General features: G+C 36.6%; 2 protein-coding genes across 5 annotated transcripts; both read left to right on the top strand.

The window, feature by feature from the left end:
* Window positions 1–957: 957 nt before the first annotated feature.
* LOC145598591 (uncharacterized) lies at window positions 958–5,640 on the top strand. 4 transcript variants are annotated; one of them, XM_081654966.1, is made up of 3 exons: window positions 958–1,122; window positions 2,801–2,877; window positions 4,381–5,640. In XM_081654966.1, exon 3 carries the CDS (start codon window positions 4,455–4,457, stop codon window positions 5,247–5,249), a length of 795 nt encoding a protein of 264 aa, XP_081511092.1. In that variant the 5' UTR covers window positions 958–1,122; window positions 2,801–2,877; window positions 4,381–4,454; the 3' UTR covers window positions 5,250–5,640. The 4 variants fall into 4 exon arrangements, with proteins under 4 accessions (XP_081511092.1, XP_081511091.1, XP_081511090.1 ...); XM_081654965.1 differs by lacking the exon at window positions 2,801–2,877; XM_081654964.1 differs by lacking the exon at window positions 2,801–2,877 and having other exon boundaries at window positions 959–1,122; window positions 4,329–5,640.
* A 2,312-nt stretch (window positions 5,641–7,952) lies between these two features.
* On the top strand, window positions 7,953–13,413 carry LOC145597989 (uncharacterized). Its single transcript, XM_081654273.1, has 2 exons — window positions 7,953–8,317; window positions 11,303–13,413. Exon 2 carries the CDS (start codon window positions 11,340–11,342, stop codon window positions 13,209–13,211), a length of 1,872 nt encoding a protein of 623 aa, XP_081510399.1. The 5' UTR covers window positions 7,953–8,317; window positions 11,303–11,339; the 3' UTR covers window positions 13,212–13,413.
* The last annotated feature ends 1,175 nt before the right edge of the window (window positions 13,414–14,588 follow it).

Raw genomic sequence — 14,588 nt, 5'->3', positions numbered from 1 at the left:
CCACCACCACCGTGACCCCTAAACCCGGCAACTACCCATACCACCACCACGACACCACCCTAACCCCCAAACCCAGACCACCACCACTGAAATCCCTATACCCAGAACACCACCACCACAAACCACACCTCCTTTGTCTCACCACCACGCACAACACCACCGCGGTAGCAGTAAATTGCGGCAGTAGCAAATCGAGGCAGCAACAAATCGCGGCAGCAGCGGCCAAACGCGACCAACCACCGTCACCAAACGCGTCCATTCGCGGCAGCAGCAACGACAATTGCAGCTAATCGCAACTACCACCCTAAAACAGTGAGAAATCAGAGGAAAGAGAGAGTTGTGGGGTCGTCTACGGCGGTTTAAGGGTGGCAATTGCGGCCAATCGCAACCAACACCACCCTAAAAACGAAACCCTAAAATATGTCGCGGCGGAAAAGAGTTGCTGCTGGTGGAGTTCGTGGCGAAAAGGGGTTGCTGGTGGAAGGAGTTCGCGGCGGAAAGGAGCTGCTGGTGGAGTTCGCGGCGGAAAGGGGCTGCTGGTGGAGGGAGTTCGCGTCTGCCGTGGGCTGCTGGTGGGGTTTGAGGCTGCCGTGAGCTTCTTTGGGCGCCGGCGTTGAAGGGAAATGGAGGTTGGATGGTGGTCATGAGGGTGGTTGAAGATGGAGTGGTGGCGATGAGGTGGTTGGGCTCCTCTAACGGAAATAGTAACGGCGTCACACAAAAGGTAGTGATATTTAAAATTTTGGTGTTTGTGTGGTAGTAATATAAAATAAAAAATTAAAAGGGTAGCAAATGTGAAATAGGGTGCTTTTCCTGGTAGCAAATGTGAAATTTTCCTATTACCTATCACCTATTTAACGTTTATGTTGTATCGTATCGTGTCGTGCCGTGCCTGTTTCGGACCATGCCATCCTTACCCGATGTGTGATGAAAAGTGTGGTTTGAAAACTATAGCTAATTAAGAGCATGCGGCGATGACTACGACTGTTCATGTGATCAGCTGATCCTTACACTTGGACCCCCTTCTACCTCTACCAAAAGATCTTCTCTTCTTCTCACTATTACCCTCATTTCCATGATTCACAACAATCATCCAAGATTGCAATTCCAGATTTTATCCAGGTAATTTCATCCTCAATCTTATGTTTTTATCCCTTTTCCATGAATTTTCTTCATTATAGATCCCATTTTCCGCCATTTTTATCATCTTGGGTTGAATATAGGAGCTTATCTTTTCTGGGTTTTGTTTTTTTTGGGGGAAAATCTGATTAAGCAATGATGATGGTGTTGTTTTTGTTGACTTTATTGATGTTTGTTTCGATTTTGTTGGGTTTTTTACCCTAATTTTTTAGGTTATATTTTGATTGAATTGGTATTCCAATTGGCATGGAATCATTGATATTCAAATTAAATGTTGTTTATAGTGTTAAATCTTTTGAATTTCTGAATTTAGGGGTATTTGATTTCGACACTACTAAGGATTCAACTGCGGCATGTAGAAAATGCTTCAAATTTTCGTGTAAATTGAAATTTTCAGGAGTTATACTCGTCATTGAAGCTCTTCTTTGTCAACTAGGAAATATAACATCATGAATAATGTTCAAATTGTGATTGGAAAAGTAAATATGTATTGCATCTTGCTTGTCATGTTTGCTGCTTATGTTAAAATGATATCCTGCAATGTGAGTTATAGATGTTGAAGTTTTCATTTGTCCTAGACCGGGCAATTACTAATTTACTATCACGGTTTCGTGATTCTCCTACATTCTAGCAAATCGCATACAAGGTTCCTCACTCTAATTCTCAATATTTCAACATCCCAAAATTTTGGGGATGCAACTTTGAATACCAAATAACAAACCTGTTCAGCATCGCCGTGTTAGTAAATAGTATGGAATGAACCAAATTCCTTGTGAGAAATGTATTGAATATTGTACTACATTTACAATCCTGAATTAGGTAATTGTGGTTACTTTGCAACTTTGTCAAACAAACCCCAAGATTGAGTGTGTTCAGACTTGTACACACTAGTTAAAGCCTGGACTAAAAAGATAGGAGAAGCCCTTACTGGGGATCAATGAGCCTTTGCTGTTCTTGTTATTCTCAGTAAGTAAATCTACTATGGTTTCTAAGTCAGCTGCATTTCTTGTTCCCTGTGTTTCCCCGAAGAGACTACTTGTTCGAAACATGATCATATTACATGCGTAAAATTACTAAAAGTTCTTGAAGGCTGAATAGTGTTTAGTGTTGAACAAGCAAATCCCAGTGGAGCCTTGTAGGATGTACCTTATGTTACTACTAAATAATGTCAAATTTCTGTTTCTTTATTTATTAATGAGTGAAACACTCATCAGTCATCATACACATATCTACCTAAAAAAAATACTGGAATCTTGTGAATATGCGCATTATAGTAGATATGTATATAGCACCATTGTTTACCATTTCGCAAAGTTAGGGTTGGAGGAAAGGAAATTTACTTCTTTTCTTTAGTTGTTTTATCGATCCATGGGCTCCTGGGTCATGTGTTTTGCAAGCAATGATGAAGTTTTTCTATCGATGTGGCACCATCTAGTAACATTCTTCTTGCAGTAATGTGTCTGAAGTTGCAACTATTTCACCTCATCATCTTTATGACCTCAATTTTTCTTAACTACAATCGTGTATATTGTGTGAGCTTAGTCTCAATGGACATTATTGAAATTGAGATTGAGAGTGCAAGCTGTTCTAATGAACCAGCAATCCAAACCAAGTGAAGAGCACTTGAAGGATCCCTTTTCAAAGTTTGTTGATTTTGTAGGAACCTAGATACAAGTGGGGATTCTTTATACTTTATCACCCTCGTGAGGTGATCTTAGTTCTTTTTTTGAAGACAAGGTGATCTTAGTTCTTTGCTTTTCTTTATCCTTGAAGATTTTGCATACTTTACTAGAATAAATCAAGAGTTTTCTTGGTGCTTGATTTGTCACCTAAGTGCATCACTTGGAATGAATTTTTAATTATTTATTTTTCTTTATTTAAGTGGAAGTCAATGGTAATTTAGTTCACTTAGCCACTTGGGCCACGTTTACTAGCAACAATGAACTTTTGCTCTCGAAGTAGCAGCATCCTAATAATATTCTTCTTGCTTTGATGTGTTTGAAGTAGCAAGTATCTCTCATTACCATCTTTGTAAATGTTTCCACCTCAGTTTTCTTGACTACAACTGTGTATATATAGTTGGAAATCAATGGTACTTCAATTCACCTTCCAAAGGGCATATAATATATCAAAATGATTTAGCACAGTATAGGAAACAGAATTTTGTCCGGCCACGATTGGTCCAGGCCGCTAAATTGTGAAGAATTTGGATCTAGGATTTGTTTGAAAATATCTAACTGTACTTTGTCTATATTGCTTGACCTGGCATTCCCCATATTATTTTCCACACCTTTTTGCAACTTGATTTTGTTGTTAACATTGTGCTCTAAGTCCGTGCATCCAATAAAGACTTATATGTCACTTAGATTTGGAGGAATCCTGTAAGAATGTATCCAGAGCTGGGTGAGGATGAGACCCTTGCATATATTACTGCTTTCCATAAGAAATAGTCACTAGGCTCTCACTAGGGGGAGAGATAGGGAAGGAGAGTAGATATGACAAGCTGTAGCTTCTTAGAGTAAGCTGTGAGAGAATGATATGACCTGGAGTTTTTCAATATAAGAGAACATATTGGTCTTTTGATAGCTATGTTTCACGAGTCATGACACTTGATGAAATTGAAAGATAGGCTTGATATGTGATTTCCTGACTGTTTATTTCCTTCTACCCTTTCATGTCCCTTTGATCAGTTACGTACGCTCTACATTCAGAAAGGGGCTTATTTTTCTTGATTGATAGGAATTTATAGAGAATGGACTTGAGTGGGTCCAACGAGTGGGGGAAGGGTAAAAAGGGGAAAGAATTTACCTTATATAGTAAAGTAGGAAGACTAGGAAGTAGGAACAGATGAATACGAACTTAGGAGTGATGTTGCATGGTTGATATATATTTGCCCTGCACATCTGGCCTATGTAAAATCTTATGAATTATTAGAATATTTAAAGTTTTTAACTGATACTGTTGAAGTTTATCTTTTGTTTGTTAGATTCTGATTCTGTGGGTTTCATTGCGCTCACAATAATTTGCTAGTTCACTTTTAGATGTTTAAATTGTAAAGTTGATGACTTAATTGAATAATTCCATGAAGTACCTGAGCGTAATGCAGTTTGTATATTTAACCTGAACAAGAGTTGATATAGCTATTGCAACTTTTATTTAAAAGATTTCCATTCTTTTCAGAGTTTCAGATCAAGCTTTTGAATACTGATGCTGATGACTTGGTGATACCTTTTGGAATAGGAGTCAATGAAAATTTCTTATGGCCAATCAAAAAGAAAGATAAAGTCAGCTTAAACACTGTTGACTAAGTTACAATGTGGAGCTGTAATTCAAGCACCATTGCAGGCTGTGTCAAGTTGAAGGATGATCTTTCAAATTCAAATACAGAATGCTCAGATGACGATGCATCCTTTGATACCAACCGAGAAGAAGGCTTGGAGTGTCCGATATGCTGGGAGTCCTTCAATCTCGTTGAAAATGTCCCTTATGTGTTATGGTGTGGTCACACTCTGTGCAAGCACTGTGTCCTTGGACTCCCATGGGCTGCTCTGAAATTTCCCACTCTTCCTATCCAGCTTCCATTCTTCATCTCCTGTCCATGGTGCAATTTTCTCTCTCCTCGGATGATATACAAAGGTGCTCTTAGATATCCTCGGAAAAATTACTTCATCCTCTGGATGGTTGAGAGTATGAATGGGGATAGGACAAGGTCTAGTGCATCTGGCCATGGGGAATTTCGGCAACCAGGTTCTTTAAATGGAAGTGCTGGTTTGTCCACCCATTCCCATTCTAGATCCCATCGGGAAATTCAACAATCACCAGAGGGGGCAGAGCTTAATCACAACAGCATTAGCTTTTTACGTCAGTATTTCAACAGAGAGAGACTCAGCATGTCACTTCGTAAGTCCTTGGCATTTATAGTTCACTTGACCGCTAAATTTCCCCTTGTGGTACTATTCCTTCTTGTCACCCTTTATGCAATACCTGCAAGTGCCGCCATTTTGGCTTTGTATCTTCTCATCACTATTCTATTTGCCTTCCCATCTTTCCTTGTACTCTACTTTGCATACCCCAGTTTGGATTGGTTGGTCAGAGAAATTCTCACCTGAGAGTAAGTGCTCTCTTTTTCTTCGCATTCTATACCTGCGAACAATAGAACTTGCCTTTTCTGCAAGTCATAAATTTGCCGACCACCCCTTTTTTCAAAGTGTCCATGAAGTTTACCTGCCTTTCTGCTGTAGAATGTTAATGAAATGTTCTGCGCTGAAAACCTGTCTACTTGAATTTTGCGCTGTGGTTTGAGGTTTGGTAGCTGCAAACCAAAGTGAGCCGGCCTAGCACCGGTAGAACCTTTGTGTAGCATTATGATGTATAGGTATATGTTCAAGTTGCTACTAAATCAGCCAACATGTCCTGCTCTCATCTCTATCTCAACTGTATTGCTGTTGGCCTTGTCTATTTTGTAATATAAACTATGATGAATATTCAATTTTCAGTCAATTGATCAACTCATCTAAATTTAGCTCCTGTAGAACTGTCGTAACTCATAACCTAGCTAAATTTAGCTATATGCTTCTGTTTGAGGAACTGATCTCAGAGATTGGAGTGAACAATATCCAATCTCAGGATTTTATACTCTATTCTGTACTTATCAGAAATTGCTCTGAGATTGGACTGAATAAACCAATCACTGGGAGTGTTTATTCACTGCTTGCTTTTGTTTTTCGGTGATATACCCGTATTTAGAAGGTCTATAGGATTGGGTTTCAGATGCATACACTTGATGTCGAAGAGAATCTGTTGACTACCCTGTCATATGAACTGTTAATGTCAATGCATGCCTTTCATGAGCCAGGACAACTACTCTGGTATCCACAAATGTCCATGATCTGTTAACGTCATGGCTATTACAACCACCAAGTCATTGACTCGTTGGCCATCAATCTGCGAATACATTCAGATGCTTTATGCTGCAGAATAATGCAGAAGTGACCCAAAATAAAGGTAGGGAGGACATGGCGAGATGACATCAAAATTTGACCCTCCTGTTTGAGTGGGAGGGCTACTTATGTTTGTGTTACTGCGGTTGGGTTTTCTTTTCATTAAGGCTGGCTGTCTGCAGGTGGACTTGCTTTGGATGTCATTTATTAGCTGGGGTCTCAAACAAATTATGTCAATTTTCAATTAGGACTGTTCTTGAAATGAAATCCACAAGTAGGCTTTATGTAGACTAAGGGCCTGTTCTCTTACGTTAAAATTCAATTCAGTTCAGTTCAGTTCAGCTGAGTTCAGTTCAGCTCAGTTCAGTTCAACTGAGTTCAGTTCAGTTCAGCTCAGCTCAATTCAGTTCAGTTCAGTTCAGCTTCTAATTTCCTTCTCTTATAAAATATTCAATTCATTTCAGTTCAGTTCAGTGTAGCTGAGTTCAATTCAGTTCAGTTCAGTTCAGCTGAGTTCAGTCAATGAGAACAGGCCCTAGTATTTTTTTTCCGAACGTATTTTTTGTTATTTTTGCCATACCAATTACCAAAGGTTTATTTAAAAACAACATTAAAAAGTACAGTATCATTTTATGACGTTTTTATTTACGAAGTATTTACTTGGTATGGTGTAGAGGAAGCCCAACATTTTGGTAAATAAATCATTAACTTTATCCAGTTATCAGGACCCGCTTTTATGAAAAAAGTTATTAATTTATTTACCAAAATGTCATGTGATAAACAATAATTGTGTATGTTAGAGATAAAGTTGTATTTACCTACCTATGATTTTTGTTTGAAGCTCTTAGCTTCCACCTATCATCCATTCATCCATCTGATCACTATTCATTAGGCATGCGGTCCAATGGCCTATGCAGGCTCCCCATTTTAATTATGGCCAAGTTGTTTGCTAGCTTAGCCCAACATACTTTTTGAGGAGAACTTACCCTAATTAAGTCACATTTTTCTTCAAAGAATTACAAAGTAATAAAAGTATTTAATTATCTTGTTTCAAAAAAAAAAAAGTATTTAATTATATATGGGAAAAAAAAAAGAACTTGTTTACCATAAACTTAAGCACGAATCAAAATAACCATTTATTGAAGGTTGGGTTATCTTCATGGGTGGCAATTAAGTCAATTTGAATCAAGTTTAAATTAGATCACATCTAGTTTTGTGTTGGTTTAATTCCATTGTCTTATGACTATAATTAATTCATATAAGACACACTATGTGTCAAGTGGGTTGGAACTTTGAGTTAAATCAACATTATTTTATATCTAAATCAATAACTATAAATTTTCAAGCTGAGTTTGAGTTCAGATCTAATAATCGAATATTTTAAAATTGTTACATCATTTTTCCATCAATTAAAATTTCTTTTGACAGTTGAAAATTGTCATTCAAATATAAATACGTGATTCGCTATTACATATAAATATAGTGATCACTATTACATATGGTAAAAGAAAAACGCTTAAAAACTTATATAAAAAAAAAAAAAAAAAAAATCAAAATCAAAATCAAATGATGATCAACCATTGAAAATTTTATAGTTAATCATGAAAAGGTCATATCAAACTCAACCTCAACTCTTACCACATGAAAATCATGAGTGAATACACATTTCAACTAGACCATTCTAGATTTCCACCTTCTCTCATTTTCCCCCTCCAAAAAACACATCATTACTTCATTACCCTTTTTGCCAACCCCTTTTGCTTTAATTAGAGATTGTAATAAAGATAATTAACACCTATTAACAAAGCATTAATAGATTAGATAAGCTTTATTATTATTCAATAAAAGTTTAATTTTTTTTTTTAAAAAAAAACACAAAGAATGCCTTAAAACTAATTAAAAGGCACTAAATTGCACGGCCGTTACATTTGGCGCGGGACCCTTGAATTCTCTCTCCAACAAACGCGCTTTCTCCAAGTCATACCTGCTTTGCTTTGCTTTGCTGCTTCTCTTCTTCTCTTCATTCCTATTTTTCATTTCTTTTCATCATTTTACAACGCACCAAATTTGTAATTTCCTTTTCTTAAAATTGGTAAAACCCCTTAAAAATCCACTAATTAAATAAAAATTAATTAATTAATTATTAATCCTTGATTTTTCAGAAGAACATTCAAACCCTTTTGAATATTTCCTCCATTTTTCACCTTCTTCTGGGTTGGAGAAATTTTTTCTTCAAGGTACTTTTTTTAACCCTTTTATTTTCAGTAATTGTTTATTTTTTCTTGTACCCAATTCAGATTTTATTGTAATTTATTTTTAATTAAGTTTTTTTAATTGGGTTTGGTTGTTCATGTTTTGTTCATTTTGATTGTTGATCAAAAGTTGGTTTGTGTTTCCTGCTAATTATGGTTGTATCATAATGGGATTCATTTTTGTGATTAATTATATTTTCCTGAGATGGGTTCTTGTAATTTGTGATATTTTAGGCCACAATTGTATGCATAACTGGGTTTGATGTGGGTATTTTGTGTTGCGTAATCGGGTACGAGTCAGTTTTGCCGGGTCTACAAGTGATGTGTATCCTATCATCTAATTGGTGATTGAGCTATAATCGTATTTGAAATGGGTAATCTGGGTATTAATTTCGAATCCCAAACTACCCAATTTGGGGATATGCATTCTTGATTGGTATGAATTTTGATTATGATTCAGGAATAGCCAAATAGGGGTATTAGGATTTGATTTCTTATCCTATGTGTAATGTCTATCCCCTTTTTTATTGTTATTTAATAGTGATTTCATGTCAATAATAAAATTTCCCTCAATTGGTTGCATATAATTCTCTTATTACTGTAAGTACTACTGAATTGGATAACTACTTGGTAAAAGTAAAGTTTTATGCATTTTTTTGTTTAGTTTGTTTTTATAGTTTATCATTAAAAGTGCTTAAGTGATGAATGGTTGCTAATTGGAAGTCTTATATTCTTTTGTACTTAATAGATGATTGGTATGTATTAAAATGGCAGTCTTGTAGATTGTGTTAGATCAATTAGTTGCACTAGAGCCTGGTTTTACTCTCCATTGCTAAGTTATTAGACTTTTTCGTTTGTCAGAAAAATCAATGACATAGTGGAATTTTCTCTTGGAGTTCGGGGAAGAGGATACTGAAGGATTCTTTAGGAATAGTGCTCTTTTTTAATGTCCGGTACTTGAAAGGTCTTGTTTTATTTTGGGTGTATTGCTTGTTGAGGTTTTATCATTTTTTTTCAGTGTAGTGGGCATACTTGACACTTGTGTTTTATTGAGTCAATCCCTACCTTTTCCTAGTTTACATGTAAATCTCTTTCCTAATGATTGACTAATTGAGGGTGGCAACACTGGCAAGGTTCAATTTATGGATGAGTAGAAAATGCATTCAAGGCCTCATTAAGTTTTTTGAGGTCTTACTTGTATTGGAAAAGGCATTTAGAGGAAGTGACTTCATTGATACATTGTAGAATTAAGGTTGTCAGTGGTAGTTTGATATTGAAGAGAGGAATTTTTTTTTAATGAGATCAGAGTGTTTGGGATACAATTTTATCCTATTCAACTGACTTTATCGAACACAATTTCCTTTTTTAGGCTTCTTTTCATCCTCAGATACTCAATCACAGCATAATAGAAAAGAGAGTTACGGAGTACTATTTAATGCACACTAACTGCTTTATCCGCTCTTTGCATCTTAGCATACTGTGTTGTTGGTGTTAGTCTTAGCTTACATCCCTTTAGAGCAAGAATAGGATCAAGCCTAGTAAGAAAAAACCATTTCCTCAATATATTGTAGATTCACAGCAAAATGTTTTGCAGCTCCAATAATTCCTTAGGCTAAATTCATGCCATCCTACCCTAATATGCGCAACAAGCATAAAACACAGCTAAAAATGAGGAATACAACATGCAGTGAAACCAAACTGCACCGAAACATAGCATACAAGAAAGGGAGTTTCTTTATATGAGACTCGCTGCACTCTAGCCCAGGGAAACTGTTTGCACGTGACATCACACTCTGCTTCTCTTCTTTTTGCCCTCTTTAATAATTGGAGGTAGAAGGAGATTCTGTAAGAAAAACAGTTGTGTTTATTTCATCTTTTTCGTCCCAACATTGTTGAGAAAATAAGATGGTGATCTGCATTGAGATGTAGCGTAAAACATTCATCTTTCTTGAAACGTTAGTAGCAACAGACCAGACACATTGTTTTCAGAGGAGCTTATTTCAATACCACCTGTTGGGAACAATTTCTAATAAACTAGCCTGAGGGGGCACTAGGAATAGTCTAGTATTATTAGGTTAATAGTCTTTAGTTTTAGTATAAATAGAGGGAGACGAAAAGGCAAAAGGCAAGCAGAATTTTAGAGTAAATTCTTAGGAGAGTTGTAACCTCAAGTCACTATTTGGAGAGTTGTGACCTCAAGTCACTATTTGGAGAATTGTGAGCTAAACTCACTTTATTGGTTGTGTAAACCATTGTTCTGTTAACTGAAGCCTCAATCTTTCTTCTCTATTTTCCTGTTCTATTGCTTTTCTCTGTTATTGGTTGTGCTTGGCTTGAATCTGTTACACAAATATGGATAAGTTTTTTGAATTTATGAAGGCCAATTTCATTGTAGGTTTTAAGAAGGGTAAAATGTACCTACCCTTAACTCTTTTTCTGGAAATGAGTGAAGGGAGGTTTTTTTTACCTCCACCTAACTCTTTTTCTTATGATTGTCTTCTAAAATTGTAATTTTGGTTGCTAATGAAACTGTTATTATTAGCTTCTGCTTCTCTCTTAGCTTGATAGGTAGGAATTATATGAAGATTAAACTGTTATACTGGCTCATAACATTTTTTGCAACGAGTTGCCAATATTTTGATGTTAACTCTGTTCTCTAAAATGTGAACATAGAGGGAGGGGGGGGGGGGGGGGGGGGGGGGGGGGGTAGCCTTCGAGGCGACATGTTTTGAAGTTATAGGGTCAACTATTGTATTAAGTTCTTGTAGTAATGTATATAGTGCTGTGTTCTGTCACTAAACAGTCCAAATTGCTGAAACCAAAATTTTGAAATTTTCTCATGTATGTATTACTGTTGGGTGTAGGTGTGGATGTTAATTTTGACTACCTACTGCACACTTGATTGGTTAATATTTTTAGTCTTTTATGAGTTTAACCATTTGGATCCTAATAACTTTGTCAATGCTTCAGAGTCGTGACTTTCATCTCCTTCTTTTTCCAATAAAGAATGGAGGAAAATGATGATAAGGCTTCACATGAAGATATGGAGCTGGAATTTGGTGATATAATGACGAATATTGAATCATTGGCCAAGGAAGTCAACGATAACAGCATTGACCAGGGGGAAATGAAATCTGGCGCTTTTGATGAGGAAGGAATAGATAACTTGGCTGATAGAACTACTGATGCTTCAATCAAAGAAGAAGATGAAAATTTGAGAGGCAATATTACAGAGGGAGTGCTTTCAAAGAAATCCCCAAGCGAAGATACTGATGTTTCTGTAGGTCAACTGAGAAAAAAGCCTGACTTAGTTATTGTTGGTCCAAATCATAAATTTATTGTCCGTTCCCGCTATCGTAGTGCTTCAATTGGTTCCTGCCATGATATGTGCAAATATGGCCATAAACATGAGTCTGAGAAGAAGACTAGCAGACTTATACATCGAACAAATAGAGAAGCCCAGCCCTTAAAGAAGACAACTAGTGTAGACTTGGAAAATTGTGTGCTAGAGAAAGTGGCCAAGGTGAAAGAACGGAAACGACGCACGTCTCTTTCAGGTCCTATACCAGAGAAAGCTGTTCTGATGCGTATGGAGGACAATAATTCTCCTAAGAAAGACAAAGATCAGTCCACAATGAAGCGTGTACAGAATGAAATTAAGCCATCTATGGCTTCCAGTCCTGGAACTTCAAGCAGAAGTAAGACTAACACTCAAGCTGTTAAGAAACCAGTGACTCAAAGCCCAAATTTGCAGAAAAGCTTGACCCAAAAGGTCAAAGAAATCAAGACATGGAAGGAAGAGGGCGGCTATAGCAAGGGTGAAAAGGAGGTCAAGACAAAAGAGCCATTGTGTAGCCCTTTAGAGACATCACTGAAGAAGAAAACTGGGTATAGCAAGGGTGAAAAGGAGATCAAAGAGAAGGAGCCAATGAGTAATTCTCCGAAGACACCTTTGAAGAAATCTCCAAGCATCAAAGCAAGACTGTACAGAAATCGCAAGAGTTCTTCTCGCTTCAAAAATCAGGTTAACCCTGAAGAAGTCAAAATTGATGGACATGATGATATTTCTGAGAATACATTTTGTATGATTAAAACAAATTCAGATATATCTCCTGGTGAAAATTCACGATGTACTCCTCGGACCAGCAAAACTCTAGGATCTAAAGATAGCAAAAAAGGAACTGGGTTCAGTCTGCTGTCTTCTTCATCTCGAGATTCTTCTCGGCATCAGGGTAGGGATCAGCAAGGTTCAGAGACTACAAAGAACAAACTGATTGTTATTAAAACAGAAGATGGTGGATCAAAATCTGTAACACCAAGAGAAAAATCAACTGTGAGTCGCAGGACGAAAAATTTAGATCATAAAAATACCAAACAGACTGACACATTACGAGAAGATGGTTGGTCAAAATCTAGCACTTCAAGAGCTAAATCAACTGTGGAACCTAAAGTGAAACCAATCAGGAAAGCGAAAAGTTCTGTTGAAGAGAAGGATACTTCAGCTTGGAAAGTGAAATTCAAGAGAGGTACTGTGGTTGCCCTTCAGACTGCAAACAGTGCTCCCAGGAAACTTCGGTTCAAGCGAGGGAAAATTTTGGGTGAGGACCAAAATGCCAAGGGTGAGATTAAAAAATTGAAGAACGAGAATGATATGGGCAATGAAACACAGGATGCTGAACCTGGACCAGAAAAAGTTCGTTTGAGACACCAAGAAGCATCAGAGAAAAAAGACGATGTAGATTTGAACAATGTGATTGAAGAGACTGCAAGCAAGCTTGTCAAGACAAGGAAAAGTAAGGTCAAAGCTTTGGTGGGTGCTTTTGAAACTGTGATGTCTCTTCGTGATCGCAAACGTTTGGTACAACCTAGTGCCTCCTGACATGCAAAAAAAATTGGTATGTATCATATAGCTTTCTTGTGTATAGTACTCCCTCCGTCCCTAAATTACATTCCTCCTTTCTATTTTTGGTATTCCAAAATTACATTCCTCCTTTCTATTTTTGGTAAGTTTTTTTTAGTAAATCAACTCTCTTTTTCTGTTTTATATTTAATGCTTTCTCACTCATACTTACCTAATCTCACTCATAATCTTTGTGCCAAATTACAATGAATATGATTGGTTAAAAATTTTCAATTAGGAGCATGTGATTGGTCCTTTTTTTTTTGCAAAGGATTGATGACATGTCATGAGTAATAACTAATATATCTTTGTACTTCTCATTGCATTATCTAATCATTGTTATTTGTCTTATTCTTCCCTCCTTAATTCCCGTGTAAATTTCCAAAGAGGAATGTAATTTAGGGACGGAGGGAGTAATAGCTTTAAAGTCAAGTGACATGGTGTGAAGATAGCCATTTGTGTTTTCCCTTTTTCCCCTATGTTCATTCATGGAGATGTTTGTACTCCGTATTTGTTTTGACATACAATGTCACTGTAATTTGAGGGAAATTTGGAATTTGTTCCTTGATTGATTTATACCAGTGCTCATTTTGGAGGCTATTTTTTTTTTTCCTGATGTATATTTTTTGGGGATTTACAATTATTTTTTTCAATTGCTATACTAAGTCATGTTTTGATTTTTTTTTTATTTATTTTTTTTTCTTTTTTTCCCTGTGTATTGGATTTTCTGGTTTCAACTACTTAAAACTAGAGAAAGTCCTGAGTACTGAATGCCAAAAGTTGTTGCAATAGTTAAATTAGTTATATATGTATCACATATGTTTGAACACAAAGGTGGGATGGATTGGTAGACTGGTAGTATTCTCAGGTTCTCACCTTCCAGACATAAGGTCGCAGCGTCTCAGGTCCGAGTGGGAACAAGTGAGACATGGGGCCTGTACTTGTACTGGGCTCTGTACCTGAGATAGGTGAGCCAGGCCTAATGATAGTTGTTCATTCAACATCAACAAGAAAATAACCCTTAGGCCTGTTTCAAGAATCAAAAGTTGAATTTTTTTTTTTTTCCTTAACCAATAAATCTTAATATTTGATTACCCAGATTGTAAAATGGAGCTAAAAATTTAGAAGACACACTGATAGAATCCATAAAATCTGCTAATTCTGACTGATATGTGCAGTAAATCTAAACTAGGGTAAGAAATGATCTGTACAAAATTGATATTAATTCTGGTATTCATTCAGAATTCACACATAATAAAACAAGAACTGGAAGCCCATGAAACATTATGTGAAAATGTGGCTGTCACACTATGATTACTGACACTGCAACTTCACCAACCACAGAAAATACTAAAG

This window comes from Chenopodium album, chromosome 20, assembly GCF_948465745.1.
Source record: "Chenopodium album chromosome 20, dcCheAlbu1.1, whole genome shotgun sequence".
Classification (NCBI taxonomy): Eukaryota; Viridiplantae; Streptophyta; class Magnoliopsida; order Caryophyllales; family Amaranthaceae; genus Chenopodium; species Chenopodium album.
This window is presented reverse-complemented; position numbering and strand designations above follow the sequence as displayed.

Bases quoted from the DNA above. Each gene is read 5' to 3' on its own strand.
- LOC145597989 (XM_081654273.1), top strand. From the start codon at position 11,340: ATGGAGGAAAATGATGATAAGGCTTCACATGAAGATATGGAGCTGGAA.
- LOC145598591 (XM_081654965.1), top strand. From the start codon at position 4,455: ATGTGGAGCTGTAATTCAAGCACCATTGCAGGCTGTGTCAAGTTGAAG.